The sequence below is a fragment of the Benincasa hispida genome, chromosome 2 (genome assembly GCF_027475165.1).
Source record: "Benincasa hispida cultivar pf3 chromosome 2, pf3_genome.v1.1, whole genome shotgun sequence".
Taxonomy (NCBI): Eukaryota; Viridiplantae; Streptophyta; class Magnoliopsida; order Cucurbitales; family Cucurbitaceae; genus Benincasa; species Benincasa hispida.
The window spans coordinates 22229490-22246285 of record NC_143479.1 but is presented as its reverse complement, the minus strand read 5'-3'; the positions used below and the strand labels follow the sequence as shown (position 1 = coordinate 22246285).

At 31.6% G+C, this 16796-nt stretch overlaps 2 protein-coding genes and 1 long non-coding RNA gene across 3 annotated transcripts; 1 reads left to right on the top strand and 2 right to left on the bottom strand.

Annotated features, from left to right (window-relative positions):
* The first annotated feature begins 3824 nt into the window (after positions 1-3824).
* On the top strand, positions 3825-8861 carry LOC120070563 (pyrophosphate-energized vacuolar membrane proton pump). Its single transcript, XM_039022354.2, has 8 exons — positions 3825-4376; positions 5789-6363; positions 6451-6830; positions 6915-7001; positions 7101-7431; positions 7673-8083; positions 8196-8255; positions 8352-8861. Exons 1-8 carry the CDS (start codon positions 4121-4123, stop codon positions 8556-8558), a joined length of 2307 nt encoding a protein of 768 aa, XP_038878282.1. The 5' UTR covers positions 3825-4120; the 3' UTR covers positions 8559-8861.
* A 591-nt stretch (positions 8862-9452) lies between these two features.
* On the bottom strand, positions 9453-10062 carry LOC120070564 (jasmonate-induced oxygenase 4-like). Its single transcript, XM_090310998.1, has 3 exons — positions 9983-10062; positions 9784-9841; positions 9453-9689 (listed from the first exon to the last, which is right to left on the bottom strand). Exons 1-3 carry the CDS (start codon positions 10060-10062, stop codon positions 9453-9455), a joined length of 375 nt encoding a protein of 124 aa, XP_090167124.1.
* A 3314-nt stretch (positions 10063-13376) lies between these two features.
* Positions 13377-15104, bottom strand: LOC150037728 (uncharacterized). Its single transcript, XR_016527934.1, has 2 exons — positions 14913-15104; positions 13377-13833 (listed from the first exon to the last, which is right to left on the bottom strand). It is a non-coding gene; the product is annotated as an uncharacterized LOC150037728 (long non-coding RNA).
* Between the last annotated feature and the right edge of the window lie 1692 nt (positions 15105-16796).

Here is a 16796-nt window from a genome sequence, read left to right as displayed (position 1 = left end):
TTCTACTTAATTAGTTTTAAGTAATAACAATTCTACTTAATTAGTTTTTATGTAATAACAACCATGTTGATGAGGATGTGAAGGAAAAGGAATCCGAACGGAAGTCTTATTCTTGGAGAGTGGGAACTTTAATGAATGAGATTCTTTTTTTTTTTACATGTCCATTTATAAGACCACTTTAAAAATAAAAAGTGCATGTATTTTCATTCTAAAAAAAAAAGTACATGTATTTTAAATAATAACCTTAAAATATATCACTTCTTTTCTTCGGAGTTTAGAGATTTTGATGTAACGAAAAGGTATTTAGGTCAAATCTATGGTCAAGTAAGAAAAGTCTATCCATAAAAAGAGAATTCTCTTAAAAGAACCAAAGTTCTATATTGAAATGATAATCAAAAGCCTTCTATTACAACCCTAAATTGGCTATTTATAGTCTAAAATAAGACTAATTAACTACTTAAACAGTAATTAATCTAAATTAAGAACTAAACTAAAGATAACCTAAATCATATTAATTATCCTATAATTTTCCTTATCATATTTGATCTCGAACTTTAGAACTTTAAGTAAAGATCATAACCAATTGAGTGGTGTTTATATCAAACTATATTTAAATAGATAGAATGATTATTATTTAAATATTAATTAAATGATCTTTTGTGTGTGTGTTTTGTTAAGTTTTAAATATAGATAATTATTTTTTATTTTAAAATAGGGTAATTGTTTTAAATGATAAAATTGTTGAAAATATTTTCAAATATAACAAAATATGACAGTAATATGGGGTGTCATTTTGTTATATTTATGAATAAATTGACCCACTTTTATATATTCGAAAACAACCTTTTAAGATATTTATACAAAAGTTGACTCACTTGTTAATTGTACTTCAATACATAAGTACGATTATTCTACTTTCTTTTAGGAGAAAGATTTAAAGATTTATACTGCTTTGATTCATGTAGTTTTAGTTTTTGTTCTTATACTTTTAATTTTGGTTAATTTTTTTTTTAATTTTTATATTTTTAAAAAAGTGATAATTTTAATTTATTTATTTTCATTTCATCTGTAAGGGATCAAAATGGTCAGTATTCAAAATTCAAGAATAAAAAAAAAGAGAGGGCAATTGATATGAATAGATAAGATGTAATTAGAGATAAATGAAGGTAAGATTAGAGAGAATAATATATATTTAAAGAAAAGAAAAGAAAAGAAAAAAAAAAGAAGTGAAAGATAAAAGAAAAGATGATTCGGATATATAGTAGGGGATGCGTTTGATTTACGCTCTCTCTCTCTTTGTATGAGTTATCCGAATAGCCCTTGCCACGTCATCACACCGCAATAACAAACAATTAAAATAATAATACATAATTAAAAAAAATAATTAAAGGAGGAGAAATTAGAACAACGGCGGAGAGAAGGCTTCCAATTTAAGGAAAAAAGAGGGTCAGGTAACGGTTAACATCATTCAAAATGGTTTGTTCTAAAACGCTGTCGTTTTTTCCCTTGTCCTGTCTGAATCACCCTCCACTCCCAATCTCATCTCCATGGCCGTTGGAAAAAGCATCCCCTTTGTTTTTTTAATATTAATTTTATAAAAATAAATTTCACTTTATTACTGTTTGATTGACTTTCCATCAAATTTTAATTGATTTATATATTTACACCTGCCTGCTGCACCTGGTTTCTTAAATTACGTCACTGCCACTCACCTCAACCAGTGATTATTATTATTATTATTATTTTTATTTTTCCTTTAAAATATCTTAATTATAAATCTTTTTAAAAGAATCTTAATTATAAATTAGGTTCCGATTCTCTATTTTACTTTCATGTTTTAAAAAGTTATGTTAGATTTAATTTCGTAATTTAGAATTAAGTTAAAAATCACTTTTTAGTTCCTTTAGTCATTGTATCTTGACATTTGTACGGTTAATATTTAATGATAAATAAATGAGTCTTTTTAAATGTAAACAAATATTTAAAAATATTCAAAAAAATTATAAAAATACAAACATTTTTGGAATTTTTTTATTATAAAATGTAAATATTTTTTTTATTGTTTTTATATATAAAAAAATGAACCAAAATATTAGATACAACAAAATTTGATAACTATAAATGACAGACACAGATAGAATGATAGTTCTAAAATTTTGTTATATCTTATAAACATTTTCAACAGTTTTACCATTTGAAATAATTTTCCAATATTTTTTGAATTTTTCTATTTATACAAATTTTCCACAAATAAACCTTTAAACTAATTAGAGATTCAATATATTTTTTTTTTCAAAATACAAAGTTTACATCATAAAATATTAAAAATATACATCTAATTTTGATTTTTTTCGTAGGTTATAGACGAGATTATTACAATTTTGAAAGTAAAAGTACTAAATTGCTACATACTAAAGTTTAAGAATTCAATTGTTATATAATTGAAAGTACAAATACTAAATATTTACAAACCAAAATTTAAATACTAAATTGTTACTTTTATAAAAGTTTGAGGACAAAAACATGTTTTAATATTCAAATTATTATAAAGATAATTATTTTAAATGGTAAAACTGTTAAAAATATTTTCAAATATAGCAAAATGTCACTATCTATTAGTTTGCGATAGAGTGCACTCAATGATTGAAATCAATCGTGATCGATTATTGATGGATAATGACATTTTGCTATATTTAAAAATAAATTAAGCCATTTTTCTTAATCAGACAACAACTCTTTATCATAATATTCAATTATGCACTTCCAATTTCGTGAATTCTAAATAATTTTTTATAATTAATCTTAACACTATGCAGTATGCAGCACATTGGGTGAATTGTGTTTTAGAAATTACATAGTTTTCGGTAATTTAAAATAATAATAACAATAATAATTTATGCACTTTCAATCTCATGAATTATAAATAATTTTTTTTAATTAATTTTTACAATATGCCGCACATTGGATGAATTGTGCTTAAGAATTACATAATTTGTCCCTTTGTTGATTAATAAACTTTATTAATCCAAATACAACTTAATCACTTCAAACAACCGTCTAATCTTTATATTTTTACCTGCCAACTGTAACAAAGTTTAAAATATCATTATTATTCTATACTTGGAAATTTATTCAATTTAGTCTATATTTTTAATTATTCAATTTTAACCACTGTATTTTTGATAAATTTTAAATCTAATATTTTAATGATATATATATATATATATATATTTATCAAAACTAGTTAAATACTAATAATAACTTCCAAGCAAGTTTTCAAAATTTATAGAATATTAATAAATAGAAAAATTTTGCTTAAATACCAACAACCAAATAATGGTGGAAACTAAATTAAAGATTTACTAAACGTACAAATACTAAAATTAAATAAACTTTAAGATATAGAGACCAAAATGACATTTTAAACCAAATTTAAACTATGTATAAAGAATGAAATAGTCGCAACAATTATAAGTTGACATCGATAGAATTTATTTGATTTAAACCCAAATATGAAGTACCCAAAGATGAGAAGGGGTATAATGACAAATATTACAAATTACAACACAATAAAAATAAAAAGTAGAAAATTTGATATAGATAAAAAAAGGTGAAACTATTTATAAAAATAGTAAAAAGAAAACAAATATAATTAAGAAAGAAAGCAAGTGGATGGCAAGGTAAAGTAAATATGAAGAATTGTAAGGATGATTTTGATGGCGATGGGTTAATTAAAAATAAAAAGAGAAAGGTGGGTGTGTTTGGTGACAATGACAAGGATACCCCGGAGGTGAAAAAACTAAAAATAGAAGAAGAGAATTGTAGGGGAAAGAGAGAATAAAATTAACCGGGTTAAGAATTAGAGAGTAAGAAGAGCCAAACAAAGGCAACCTGTAATTAGGCAGGCACATTTGTTTGTTCACGCGCGGAACACGCACATCCTATCCCGTTCTCTCTCTCACCATAATATAAATCTGCGTTCCCATTTTCCCACAAACCTCATCTCAGCCTCAAAAATCCATTCACTTTGCGAGAAACCAACACCCACACAAAAACCCTCGTTTCTTCTTCTTCTTCTTCTTCCTTTCGTGGGGTTTGTTTCTCTCTCTGTATTTCCGCCATGGGCGTCACCATTCTTCCAGATCTCGGGGCTGAGATTTTCATTCCTGTTTGTGCTATTGTCGGAATCCTCTTCTCTTTAGTCCAGTGGTACTACGTTTCACAAGTTAAGCTCTCTCCTGCTCGTGATTCCGCTAATAACAACTCCGCTGCTGCTAAAAATGGCTACTCTGACTACCTTATTGAGGAAGAAGAAGGTGTTAACGACCATAACGTTGTTGTTAAATGTGCTGAAATTCAGAGCGCTATCTCTGAAGGTATATAACTGGTTCTTCTTGTTTTTCAGCTTCAGATTTGTTTTCTCCTCTCTTATTTATTGCTAGATCTGATGCTGGATTCTTAGATTTATTGATTACTTGATTTTGTTTTTTCCCCCCCCTTTCCTTTTGTGAACGCGTTAGGGTTTATCTTGGTCTGTTTTTATTTATTTTTATTGTTTCTTAATTTCTGGAGTGATTTTTGTTATGTTAGATCAAGATGGTAACTTACAATTTGGATTCTTCTGTAAGAAGTTACGTGTTTTGTAGTTTTTACGCTAATATTGTGTTTTGTAGACGTCTGGATGTTACATTGGCTCTTTCCTTTTGTTGTCTTTTAGCGATTAACGTTATGATGAAATCTGCGGCATGGCCATTCATCCCTTTGCTTGACCGTGAAAGCTGGGTTACCGACTGATCTTTCCGCATTTTCATGTATAGGTTACGGAGCCACTAATTACGAATTAATTATTTGTTTTGATTGGTTTTCGTGTCTATAACACATGTAATTCATTGGTTTAGCTTTTTTTTTTTTATTGTTTTTTCCCCTTCTCTAGGGCTGGGGTGGGATAGGGGAGGGGTTGGTTATAGTGGGTTTTTTTTTTTTTTTTTTTTTGTGTGTGTGTGTGTAGATTCTTTCAAGATTCTTCTGAGAAATTATGACGAACGAGAATTTATGAAGAGATCTAGGAAATTGTGATTGATTAATTTCAAATTTATTAAAAACAGAGCAAGACGCACTGTCAGATTCTTTGGAACTTATTTCTCTCATGTGGATATGGGTGTCGTTTTTATCCTTTTTTGGGTTTGTAGTGCTTCTCTTTTGGGTAGAGGATAGAGAGGTGCATCACCACATGTAGAGCTAATCAGCCTTTCGTCTTAGTTCATGAGATTCCTGTTTCTTTGAATCAGATTCTACGTTAGTCTTTTGTTTGTCCCGTGTGAAATTGATGTAATTGTTGTTTATATATAAAAGGGATATTAATCAGATTCCTTTTATATATATATATATATCCGTGTAAAAAATAATTTTAATACATTTTATTTTTTTGATTAGGAAATTGGAACCGTTTCTATGAGTTCTTTTTGTTGAAGTTTGTACGTTAGTGGTCTTCTGAGAACATTTTTATTGCACTTTGATATTTATATATTCCTTCTATCAAAGATGTGATATTCCCGAAATGAAAGCTCTTAAGCTAATTTTGTTTTCCTTGCAATGAAGAAAAAGTGAGAAGTATTGTAGTCTCGTCTTAGACGAATCTGTAGGAACATAAAAGGTGTAAGATAGTGTAACAAGTTTCTTTTTCTCTAATTGATCAGAATGTTTGTTCTCTAAAACTGTATAGTTATATACTTTCTCAATGAGTTGATTTGGAGCTGTTTCTAACCTTTTTAGTTCCTTGATGTGTCAGGGGCAACCTCCTTCCTTTTCACGGAGTACTATTATGTTGGCATATTTATGGTATTGTTTGCAGTCTTGATTTTTGTATTCCTCGGGTCAGTGGAGGGTTTTAGTACCAAGCCCCAAGTGTGCTCATATGACAAAACAAAGACTTGTAAGCCAGCTTTGGCGACAGCTATATTCAGCACCGTATCATTTATACTTGGTGCAATTACCTCAGTGGTTTCTGGATTCCTTGGAATGAAAATTGCTACATATGCAAATGCCAGAACCACCTTGGAGGCAAGAAAAGGTGTTGGAAAGGCATTTATTACTGCTTTTAGGTCTGGTGCTGTCATGGGCTTCCTCCTAGCTGCCAATGGTCTCTTGGTTTTGTTTATTGCCATTAACCTTTTCAAATTGTACTATGGTGATGATTGGGGTGGTCTTTTCGAGTCTATCACTGGGTATGGTCTTGGTGGATCTTCCATGGCTCTTTTTGGTAGAGTTGGTGGTGGTATCTACACTAAAGCTGCTGATGTTGGTGCTGACCTTGTGGGTAAGGTGGAAAGGAACATTCCCGAGGATGATCCAAGAAATCCAGCTGTAATGATCGATGCTCTAGATATCTTTTTGTATTTCATTTTTCGCTAATACTCTGTCTCTTAATTTAATCACTCAATGTTCTGGCAGGTGATTGCTGATAATGTGGGTGACAATGTTGGGGATATTGCTGGTATGGGATCTGATCTTTTTGGTTCATATGCTGAATCGTCCTGTGCTGCTCTCGTTGTTGCTTCTATCTCCTCTTTTGGCAACAACCACGAGTTCACACCAATGCTCTATCCACTCATTGTTAGTTCTATGGGTATCCTTGTTTGCCTGATCACCACTTTATTTGCAACTGATTTCTTTGAGATCAAGGCTGTTAAGGAAATTGAGCCAGCATTGAAGAAGCAACTCATAATTTCCACTGTTCTAATGACCTTTGGAATTGCCATTGTTACTTGGCTGGCTGTTCCATCAAAATTCACCATCTTCAATTTTGGAACTCAAAAAGTTGTACAGAACTGGTTAGTGCTTCTTGACTTATTGTCTTACAAGTGCTATTATTTATCATTAGTGGTCTGATTCACCAGAAAATTTTTGGCCTTCAGGGAACTTTTCCTGTGCGTTGCTGTTGGTCTTTGGGCTGGGCTTATAATAGGATTTGTGACAGAGTACTACACTAGCAATGCATACAGGTAATTGATGTATTGGCATTTACCTAGTCCATTCTTAATGATTCAATTTATTGTATATAAAAATGAAAATCTGATCACGTATTTGGTTTGGTTTTTCAGCCCTGTGCAAGATGTTGCTGATTCTTGCCGAACTGGAGCTGCTACAAATGTTATTTTTGGCTTGGCCTTGGGATACAAATCTGTGATTATCCCTATTTTTGCAATTGCAGTTAGCATTTTTGTGAGTTTCTCCTTTGCTGCAATGTATGGCATTGCCGTCGCTGCCCTTGGAATGTTGAGTACAATTGCTACTGGTTTGGCCATTGATGCATATGGTCCAATCAGTGACAATGCTGGAGGCATTGCGGAGATGGCAGGCATGAGCCACAGAATTCGGGAGAGAACCGATGCCCTTGATGCTGCTGGAAACACAACTGCAGCCATTGGAAAGGTATTTTTTCTGTTCATTCATTTCGTTTTAAATCATACTGCCTGGGATGGTTTCGTTATTGGCAGCGGTCTTGGTCTTCTTAGAGTGACCAGAAGGCAACATTGTCTCAATATATTCGATTTGTCAATCTTTTCTCCAAAGCTTTCCAATGATAATTACATTAATTTGTGCATGGAAACCATGCTTGCCGTCACTAATAACAACCCAAGTCAAAAATTGATTCTTTATTTGCATTTTCCAGGGTTTTGCCATTGGTTCAGCTGCTCTTGTGTCCCTTGCCCTTTTCGGTGCATTTGTTAGCCGTGCTGGTGTCCATGTTGTTGACGTGTTGACACCCAAAGTTTTCATTGGCTTGATCGTGGGTGCTATGCTGCCATACTGGTTTTCTGCCATGACAATGAAGAGTGTTGGGAGTGCAGCCCTAAAGATGGTTGAGGAGGTCCGAAGGCAATTCAACACCATCCCTGGTCTCATGGAGGGTACCGCCAAGCCCGACTATGCTACATGTGTCAAGATCTCAACTGATGCTTCTATCAAGGAGATGATCCCACCTGGTGCCCTTGTCATGTTGACACCCCTAATTGTTGGTATCCTATTTGGAGTCGAAACTCTTTCTGGCGTCCTTGCTGGATCCCTCGTTTCTGGTGTGCAGGTATATGTTATGGGCTGATTCCTGGAACTACTAGTTAAAAGTTTAAAAATTTTGCTCCAACCTTTAGTACCTCTAACTGACTCGATTGATTCTTGTATTTGCTCCATTGTAGATTGCTATCTCTGCATCCAACACCGGAGGTGCCTGGGACAATGCTAAGAAGTACATCGAGGTATGTCAAATCAAATCCATAAGTCATCCATACAACGTTGCAATGAATTTATGGTACTAGATGTAATGACAAGTCGGTCTGAACCATCATGGACAGGCTGGTACATCTGAGCATGCAAGAACCCTTGGTCCAAAAGGATCAGATCCACACAAAGCTGCTGTTATTGGTGACACAATCGGAGACCCGCTCAAGGATACATCCGGACCTTCTCTCAACATTCTCATCAAGTTGATGGCTGTGGAGTCGCTTGTGTTTGCTCCTTTCTTTGCCAGCCACGGTGGTATTCTCTTCAAGTTCTTCTAAGAAGCAAGAGGAATGCTTGTTCCATTACATCTTCTCTCCCCCTCCATTGACATAACCTCTCCCCTCTACGAAATTTTCAATGCTTTTTTTTAGACTTCATATTATATATTCAAGTTTGTAGCTTTGATTCCCTTTGAGAAACTTGTAGTTTCAAGTGGCAGAGCCTTTTTTACCCTTTCATCGGTGGTTGTTGATGATGATGATGAAGAAGAAGAAGATAAGAAGATAATTGGTCAAAATCTTGTGAAATGAGACTGCGATGTTATTCTCTTTTTCCCAATTGAGAACAGGCTATTATTGTTATTCCCCTCCCTGTTTCTCTCTCTTGTTGAATGCTGAGTTCCATCTTGATATCAAGTTTTGAGGATCTGATACCAAACGTCTTCATGGGTTTTTCTCTTCGTTGAAATTCTTTGCTTTTCCATTCATTTCGCAACGTTCCCAGTTCCTTCAATCTAAATTTAACTTTATAAGCTTTAATCTTGTTTTCTAGTTTCTTTTGAAAATTGTTTTTCAACAGTTCTCGACTTTTTTGTATTTTAAAAAAGTTGTCTACTTTTCAAAACAATTATGTGAAGTCCTTGTTTGAATTCAGTGTTCACATGACATTTTAATTGAATAACAACTTCAAGTACGTACATATTAATCATTGAGATTTACAAGGCCAAACCAAATCTAGTTTTTTGGAAACAAAGTCAGGAAAACAATTATTAAAAACAGTATTTGAAGCAGAGGTGTGTTTTAATGGGAGACAACCTTTTCAGTTTCATACTTTTGTTGTAATGTGATAAAAAGCTCAAAAATCACCAAATTTCTGACTGGGAGAACTTGTTATATGTTCTATTTCAGAAACACCATGGAATCACATAGTTCACAGCAGAAACAAAGGAGACTCTAAATCCTCAATCCATCAACCGATCTCTGCCCCTTCTGATAATTCTGAAAATAAAATTCCAAATAGTTTCTCACACTTTTGATCAATCTCGGTCTCTTATCGTCGATCAGCCCCTCGATCGGCTTCACCTCTATATCCTTTTCTGGGCAGCAGAAATATGCCATTGAAATCCTCTGCATCTCCGAATTCGTCACCGCCCGATGAACAGGGCTCTTGAAGATCCCATTGCTCATAATCTTCATACACATAACAAACAACATAGAACACTAATCCTTTAAAAACCCAATATGCAAAATCAAGACTCAAAAGTAAGTGTAATAATATTGTTACCTCGGCTTGTTCCCCAATGTTGATGAGAAGAGAATCAGCAATGGCAGGAACAGGGACTCTGTACCATTGATTATCCTTTTGAATTTCGAGACCTTAGACTTGTTTGTCGAGTAAAACAATGGTGATGGCGGATCCATCGGAATGTTCTTTAAGTCCAAGAACAAGATGAGGCGTCGAACATGGCGGATAGAAATTGAACCTTGTCACTAAAATGTGTCGCTTCCCCACCTGCTCTGTAAAACTATTCGGCTCCACGTTTAAGGATCTTGCCATGGCCATCAGCACTATTTCAATTATCTCCTTTAATTTTACTGTAAACTCGTGTAGATCTTCCCTGCTTGGATTCAATAATTCCATTTTAAAAGAATTTTGTTGTATGTGTAATTTGCTTTTGGGTTCTTAAGAGCATAAGCTAAGATAAAGACAGGTTTGAAAATAATGAGGATTAAATATCCGTCGATATGTTGAGGAGTTCTCAAACATAATTCGACGGTGAGATATGAAACACATTCCAAAAATGGGTCAATAAACAATTAAAATCGGTGAGATAGGATAATGAGTCTCCAAATATATAGAATGTGGGGATATACCATCTCATATTGGGTCCCCAAACAACCGCTAAGGAGTTTCACTATAGAATGAATCTAACAGATAAAATCTTGGTTGTAATAGCATAACTTTATTTAACAGTGAAGTTTCTTTTCATCAAGCACACTATTTTCCTAAAGTAGGTGATCTTGTATTGAATTGGATTATCAATATCCGTGTGTTTCGTTGCCCTACTTTTTAATATGCGTATCTCTTATCGTTTGATGTGTTATATCGTTGTGCTTGACCTACGTGTGAACTATATTGGATTCACATATTTTTCAGAAGGTTTTGACATTGATGTTTAATATTCAAAGATATCTTCATATGACCCAAATTGATATTTAGATCTTGGAATAATTATACAAAATTCTTTTGAATTTTTAGGGTAAGTTTTAATGATGCACTTAAAATTTAACTTTTCTTTTGTACTCTTGATTTTTTAATATTATCATGTCAACTTTTATGATAAAACGAAGATGTGAAAGTGGCATGCTTGACAATGACTTCTAAAATTGACGTACAAAAGACAGTTGAAAATTAGGTTTTAGTTATGTCCCTTAACTTTGGTTAAATTTAATTATGTCTTTCTTGTTTCAAAAGCTTCAATTTAATCATTAATCATTAAAATTGTTTCAAAACAATTATTTTATTAAACTTTTTTTCCATTAAAGTGAAGACGAAAATAATGTGATGGTTAAGTTGAAAATAAACCTTTCACTTTCACGTGAGTATATTTTGATAATGAGTTATAAAAAAGTCGTCACATTATTTTAACATTTGAAATGAATTTAATTAGATAGATCGACAAATTTATTTTTGAAAACAAACTAACCAAAAAAAAAAAAAGAAATGAAGATGAAGATGAAGATGATATTAAAGCGATAGAGAGCATTTAGTGGGTGGGAGGAGGGGAGAGTTAATAAAGAATTTAAGCCACTTTCAATTTATGTCCTAAACTTTAGAAACTAATTAATAACTATATATATATTTTTGAATATAGCAACTGCAAAGATAGAGGATTGAACTTCCGACATCTTGGATCGGAGTGCATTCCAATACTAAGTCAAACTTACTTTGACAATTAATAGTTATATTAATTTAGATTATGAATAGAATTTCAGTTTAAAATCTTTAATGCATAACTTATATAGCTAATGCAAGAACATGCTTGTAAAATTAAAAAGATATATAGTTTTTTTAATATTAAAAATTTGAATGATTTTTCATCTACTCGTCTTCCTCTACTTTTCTCTGCTCATTTATGAAGAATTACAAGATAATTTTTGTTACTACATTGATGAGAGTTTTGAAAAAGAATAGTCTATGGGAATAATTCTGAACTGATTTAAATCACCAACAAATAGTCTAAAAACCTGTTTGGAATGATTAAAGAAAAACAATGTTTTCAAGAAAATTATTATCACATAAAATCTTTTGATAAATCTATTTAAAATATACTTCGAAAGTGTTTCAAAAGTTATTTGAATGGTTGTCAAACATTTCAATTATTCTTAAGTTAAACCAAACCAAATCTATCTTAAATTGACATACTTATGAAAGTTTAGAATTTAAATAAACGAGAAACTGACTTGAAAGATGGAGGATTTAGAGGCTAAAACTCGAGACGTCTCTCATCCTCAGGATTTACTATAAGATACAACCGATCAGTCCAATCTAAAATTTGTTGGTCTGATAAAATCAAATCATTCCCATATCCTTCCATTACATCAGCTTCTCTTCTATATCTATTCTTCTCTTCAATTGGCAGTGAGAAAAATTGCTTGCTTATTTTTCTCATCTTCTCCCAAAATGAACTTGAAATGCTGTGATTAATCGCCTGAAACCTCACTATCTTTATTAATTAATCCAAATTAATTTACGACAATCAATTCGATCCCTTTTGATAATGATTTGATTTTTGAGTTTTTGTTGTTTTTGAAAAATAAGCCTATAAACACTATTTCTACTTCCAATTTTTTTCATTTGTAGGTTTAAAAAACCAGGTCAAATTTTAAAAAATGAAAAAATAGTTTTTAATCATTTGTTTTTATTTTTGAAATTTAACTTAGAATTCAATAATTTTATGTAAATTATTGTAAGAAATGAGAAGAAAATAAGTTTATTTTTTATTTTTTTAAAAAAATTGATGCTAAACTGGCCTTCGTTCCCATTCGGTTTCATAACCATTTACTATGAAGGTTTTGTTTTAAATTTTCTATTTTTTAAAATTTATTTACGTTTTTCTCCTAAATTTCATACCATGGTTTTTATATTTATGGAAAATAAATTGTATGTTTAGTTGTTTTTTTTTTAAGTTACGAAAAACACTCTTTCTATTTTTCAAAATTTGGGTTGTTTTTTCAAAATATTAGTAGTGAGTGAAAAAACTTATAAATAAAAATAATATTTATAAAGTTTAATTTTAAAAAATGAAAACATCAAATAGTTGCCAAACAACCCATATTTTTTAGATCCCGTTTGGTAATCATTTGGTTTTTGGTTTTCGATTTTGAAAATTAAGCCTATTTTATCAACATTTCTTACAATGATGTGCATCTTTGTTAAATATAATACTTGAATTCTTAGACAAATTCCAAAAACAAAAACAGTTTTCTTGAAAGCCACTTTTTTTAGTTCTAAAAATTTGGTTTGGTTTTTTAAATCATTGGTGAAAAGTAGATAACAAGGGAAGAAATTTGGAGGTGAAAGTAGTGTTTATAGGTTTAATTTTAAAAAACAAAAACTAAAAATAAAAGGGTTACCAAATGAGACCTTAGTTGTTGGTTTTTTATAAATAAATTAAGGCCAATTCTACCCATAAATTTGTATACTTTATTATCTCATTTTTATCAATATTTTAAAAAAACTAAGTTAAATTTCGAAAGCTAAAAACTCTAAAATATTTTTATTATACTAAAGAAAAAAAACTCAATTAGCAGCATACATATGTCAATGATTAGAATCAAATGTATTGAAAAAGTAAAAAAAAAAAAAAAAAACAATTTTCATAATTTTTTCCCGAAATTTATCTCTAAAAATTAAAGTGTGTGTTTTCTCGAAGAAAATTGGAAAATTATAACAGAAAAACAGAAAGAGACTAAGAACAAAATTGTTACAAGAAGATCTTGATAACTAATAATTAAAATTTAGTGGGATTAAAATGATTAGATGAGTCGTTGAGTTGAGATCCATCAAAACTGACATGAAAACATCCCCAACTACTGAGAGCCAACCGGAGGTCGTCCAACGGAGCCCCGCCAGCCGGCGGCGCGACCGGAATCTCTGCCAATGGAAGTGGACTATTGTTGGAGTCTCCACCGTGGTAACCGCCTTTGTAAATATAACTTTCCGGCGTATCGCGGCCGCCGTTGATGAGAAGTTGTTGTTGGAGTGTTTGTGTTCGTGGGAGCTGAGAATTTTCTGCCATCTTTGTGTGGTTGTGCTTCCATGGATGTACATCTATATTTTATTTTATATTAAAAAGCAAATATTTTTCTTAAGAATTTTTTTAGACCACAATCCCCTTTTAATTTTAATTTTAATTTATTATACTTATACCATTTCAATAGTGGCTATAATTTCTTTTATAAATTCAAGCATTATTAGTTGTTATCTAGTCAAATAGCCCTTGTTTTATGTAGCATCAATTCTTAATTGTTTTAAGAAAATTATTCATTTTTCTTTGTGGGATTCATTTTCAATCGTTTCACGGACTCATTGTTTTAAGGAAATTATTATTATATATTTTTTTGTGGGGTTCATTTTCAATTGTTTCACCATTATTGGTGGTATTACATTTGTATTAAAGTAAGAAAAAAACTCGTTTATCTATTTAATTATTTAAACAAATAAACAAAAAATTGTGTAGAAACCCGATAAGCCAGAAGAATGCAGCACTTACTGTTTAAATTTATTATTATTATTATTAGATTTTTAGAAAGAGATATGAACCTCACAACTTGAAGTTAAGACAAACAAATCACCACAAAGAAGAAAGAAAACAAACAATAAAAAACTAAGAGAGTAAGTGGGTCGGGTCAGTTCTAAATAGACAAGACCTAACCCAACCCAATATATTTCTAGTCAGAAGCGATTTAGATTAGGTCAAGTGAATTTCGGTTTTTTTCCTTCCAAAACAGATGGATTGCTTGAAGAACATGATTGTAGGGTTTCACTTTTTAGCACTAAGGTCGATTTTGAGTGTGAGGGAGAGAGAAATAAAAAAGAAAAAGGAAAAGGGCTTTCACTTTTCAGCACGACAACATCAAGGTCTTTTTCTTGTGAGAGAGAGGAAAAAAGGGGAAACTGGTTCAACAATGATTCTGAGTGAGAGTGGGAGTGAAAGTGAGTGTGAGAGAGAAAACAATCAAAAAGAACATGAGAGTGAGAGAGATAGGGAAAGTGATGTGTGATTTAATGCTAATGATTTTGCTTTGGAAGATGAATAATTACAGAATTACAAACAAAAACGTTCAAAACATCGCACATGCTGTATACTAGGTTAAGCATAAAATTAGAGGCTTTGAGAAGAAGCATACTTTGGAAGACTATCTTCAAACCTTCTCCAAACCTTCACCTCCATGGTTGTTGATCTCCTCCTACACTAGGGACGCCTCCATAGAGTCTTCTTGTTATGAGTCTAGCAAAGATCCGCTTGTGGGAACCTCTTTTGAGAGAAGAATTTGGTAGGAGAAAATATATTTTTTTCCCCAGAGAAATCTCATCTTTGTGTTATGAGAGCTTGAGGGAGAGGGAGGTTATTGCATAGAATAACCAACCCCTTTCAACAAAGAGTGTCTAAGTGGGAAGTTGTCACACTTCTCATCTCTCTCCCACTCCCATATGGAATAACTTAATTAAATTAGTTTAATTAAATAAAAAGAAACAATTAAATTAATTAATTAATTTAATTAAATATCTCGTATTTAATCAAATGAAAATTTGAACTATATTCAAATAGTTATTTATCTCATAACCTATAGTTTTAATATGAATCTTATTCATATTAATTTGTATTTGAATCCCGTTCAAATATATTACATCTTCCATATTGTATAGTTTATTTTAGAACTAATTATATATTATAATGTATATATATTGAAGGAATTCGTTTTACAGAGAACCTTTGAGCAGAAGCAGATCGTCCAAATCCCATTTCGATTGAAACAAACATTTATAGTTAACAATACAGATTATGCATAAAACTAAATTACAACATGCTTTCTAACAAGAAATAAGGGTTAAGAGATTATACCTTTGAAGATCTGTTCTTCAAGTTAATCCCTCGAACTGCACGAACACTTCAAACAAGTCACGAACTCTTATCGAACAAGCAGCAACCAAACTTGAACCAAAAGGTAGAGGACACTACCACTTAGTTACCTTGGTATTCTCGATGTGAGAACCCAGGAGTGGTGGACTCTGACTATTTTGATTAGGAGGGTGTTTTAGAGTTGGAGGAGGAAGACGATCGAGGAAGAACTTCTCTATCGCATAGAGTTTTCTCAATCGTGTAGGTGAAGTGTCTATCGCATAGACTCTCTAAAGTGATCGTATATCTCTCAATCGTGTAATACTGATTCTAGAATTATGAATAAAAAAAATCATATTTTTATTTGTCCCATTTTGCCATAAAACGAAATAACTTCCCACTAAGGTGGTTAGAGAGAAAAGAGGAATTAATTATCAAATAAATAATATAAATAAATATGATAACCAACTTATCATATTATATTTATAACCTATAGTTTTAATATTGCATCATATACAATCTATAAACCATAGTTCTTTTTCTCTATTTTATGACATTTAATATAAATCATATTTATATTAAATTTAACAACTATGAATCTTATTCATAGAAAATATATTTGAATCATATTCAAATATTTGTTCCTCCAATTAAACTATAATGTACTAAATACATATGTCAATTATATCATAAATGATTGAATCAATTTAATTATATCATACATAATTAAATTCTCTCTTATCAATTTGAACATTTCAAATTAACCCAAAAACTGATTCTCAACTAAATATTTTGAGCTACCAAAGGACCTTATGAACATGTAGCTTGAAGCTCCAACGGTAGGTGAATAAATAATTAAACTCTTTAATTACTTTATCCACCATCTGTTAACTGTCGGGCACTCCACTAAAGACCGACAGCTGCACTCTTCGTACTACAGATATATTTCTGTATCCATTGGATATAACCAATCAACAGTACGATGACCCTTCATAAATTGCTTATAAGTACTTGTATACAATGACCGTTTTGCTCCTGTAGGTACATCTAACTCCTTAAGTACCACTGACCCTTCTAATGAACAATAAATCATAGTCCCACTACGACTGAACCCTTTTCGAGCCAAGAGATGGTGTGGTGTCACATTGTTCAAGACCCGGAATCAGCTCTT

What these genes read in the sequence shown, in the direction of transcription:
- LOC120070564 (XM_090310998.1), bottom strand. Translation starts at nt 10,062, where the DNA reads ATGGCCATGGCAAGATCCTTAAACGTGGAGCCGAATAGTTTTACAGAG. An exon ending in CGACACATTTTAGTGACAAG is followed by an intron (nt 9,842 to 9,982) that starts GTTCAATTTCTA and finishes TCAATGGTACAG; the next exon opens with AGTCCCTGTTCCTGCCATTG. An exon ending in ACATTGGGGAACAAGCCGAG is followed by an intron (nt 9,690 to 9,783) that starts GTAACAATATTA and finishes ATGTGTATGAAG; the next exon opens with ATTATGAGCAATGGGATCTT.
- LOC120070563 (XM_039022354.2), top strand. Translation starts at nt 4,121, where the DNA reads ATGGGCGTCACCATTCTTCCAGATCTCGGGGCTGAGATTTTCATTCCT. An exon ending in TACACTAGCAATGCATACAG is followed by an intron (nt 7,002 to 7,100) that starts GTAATTGATGTA and finishes TTGGTTTTTCAG; the next exon opens with CCCTGTGCAAGATGTTGCTG. An exon ending in CAACTGCAGCCATTGGAAAG is followed by an intron (nt 7,432 to 7,672) that starts GTATTTTTTCTG and finishes TGCATTTTCCAG; the next exon opens with GGTTTTGCCATTGGTTCAGC.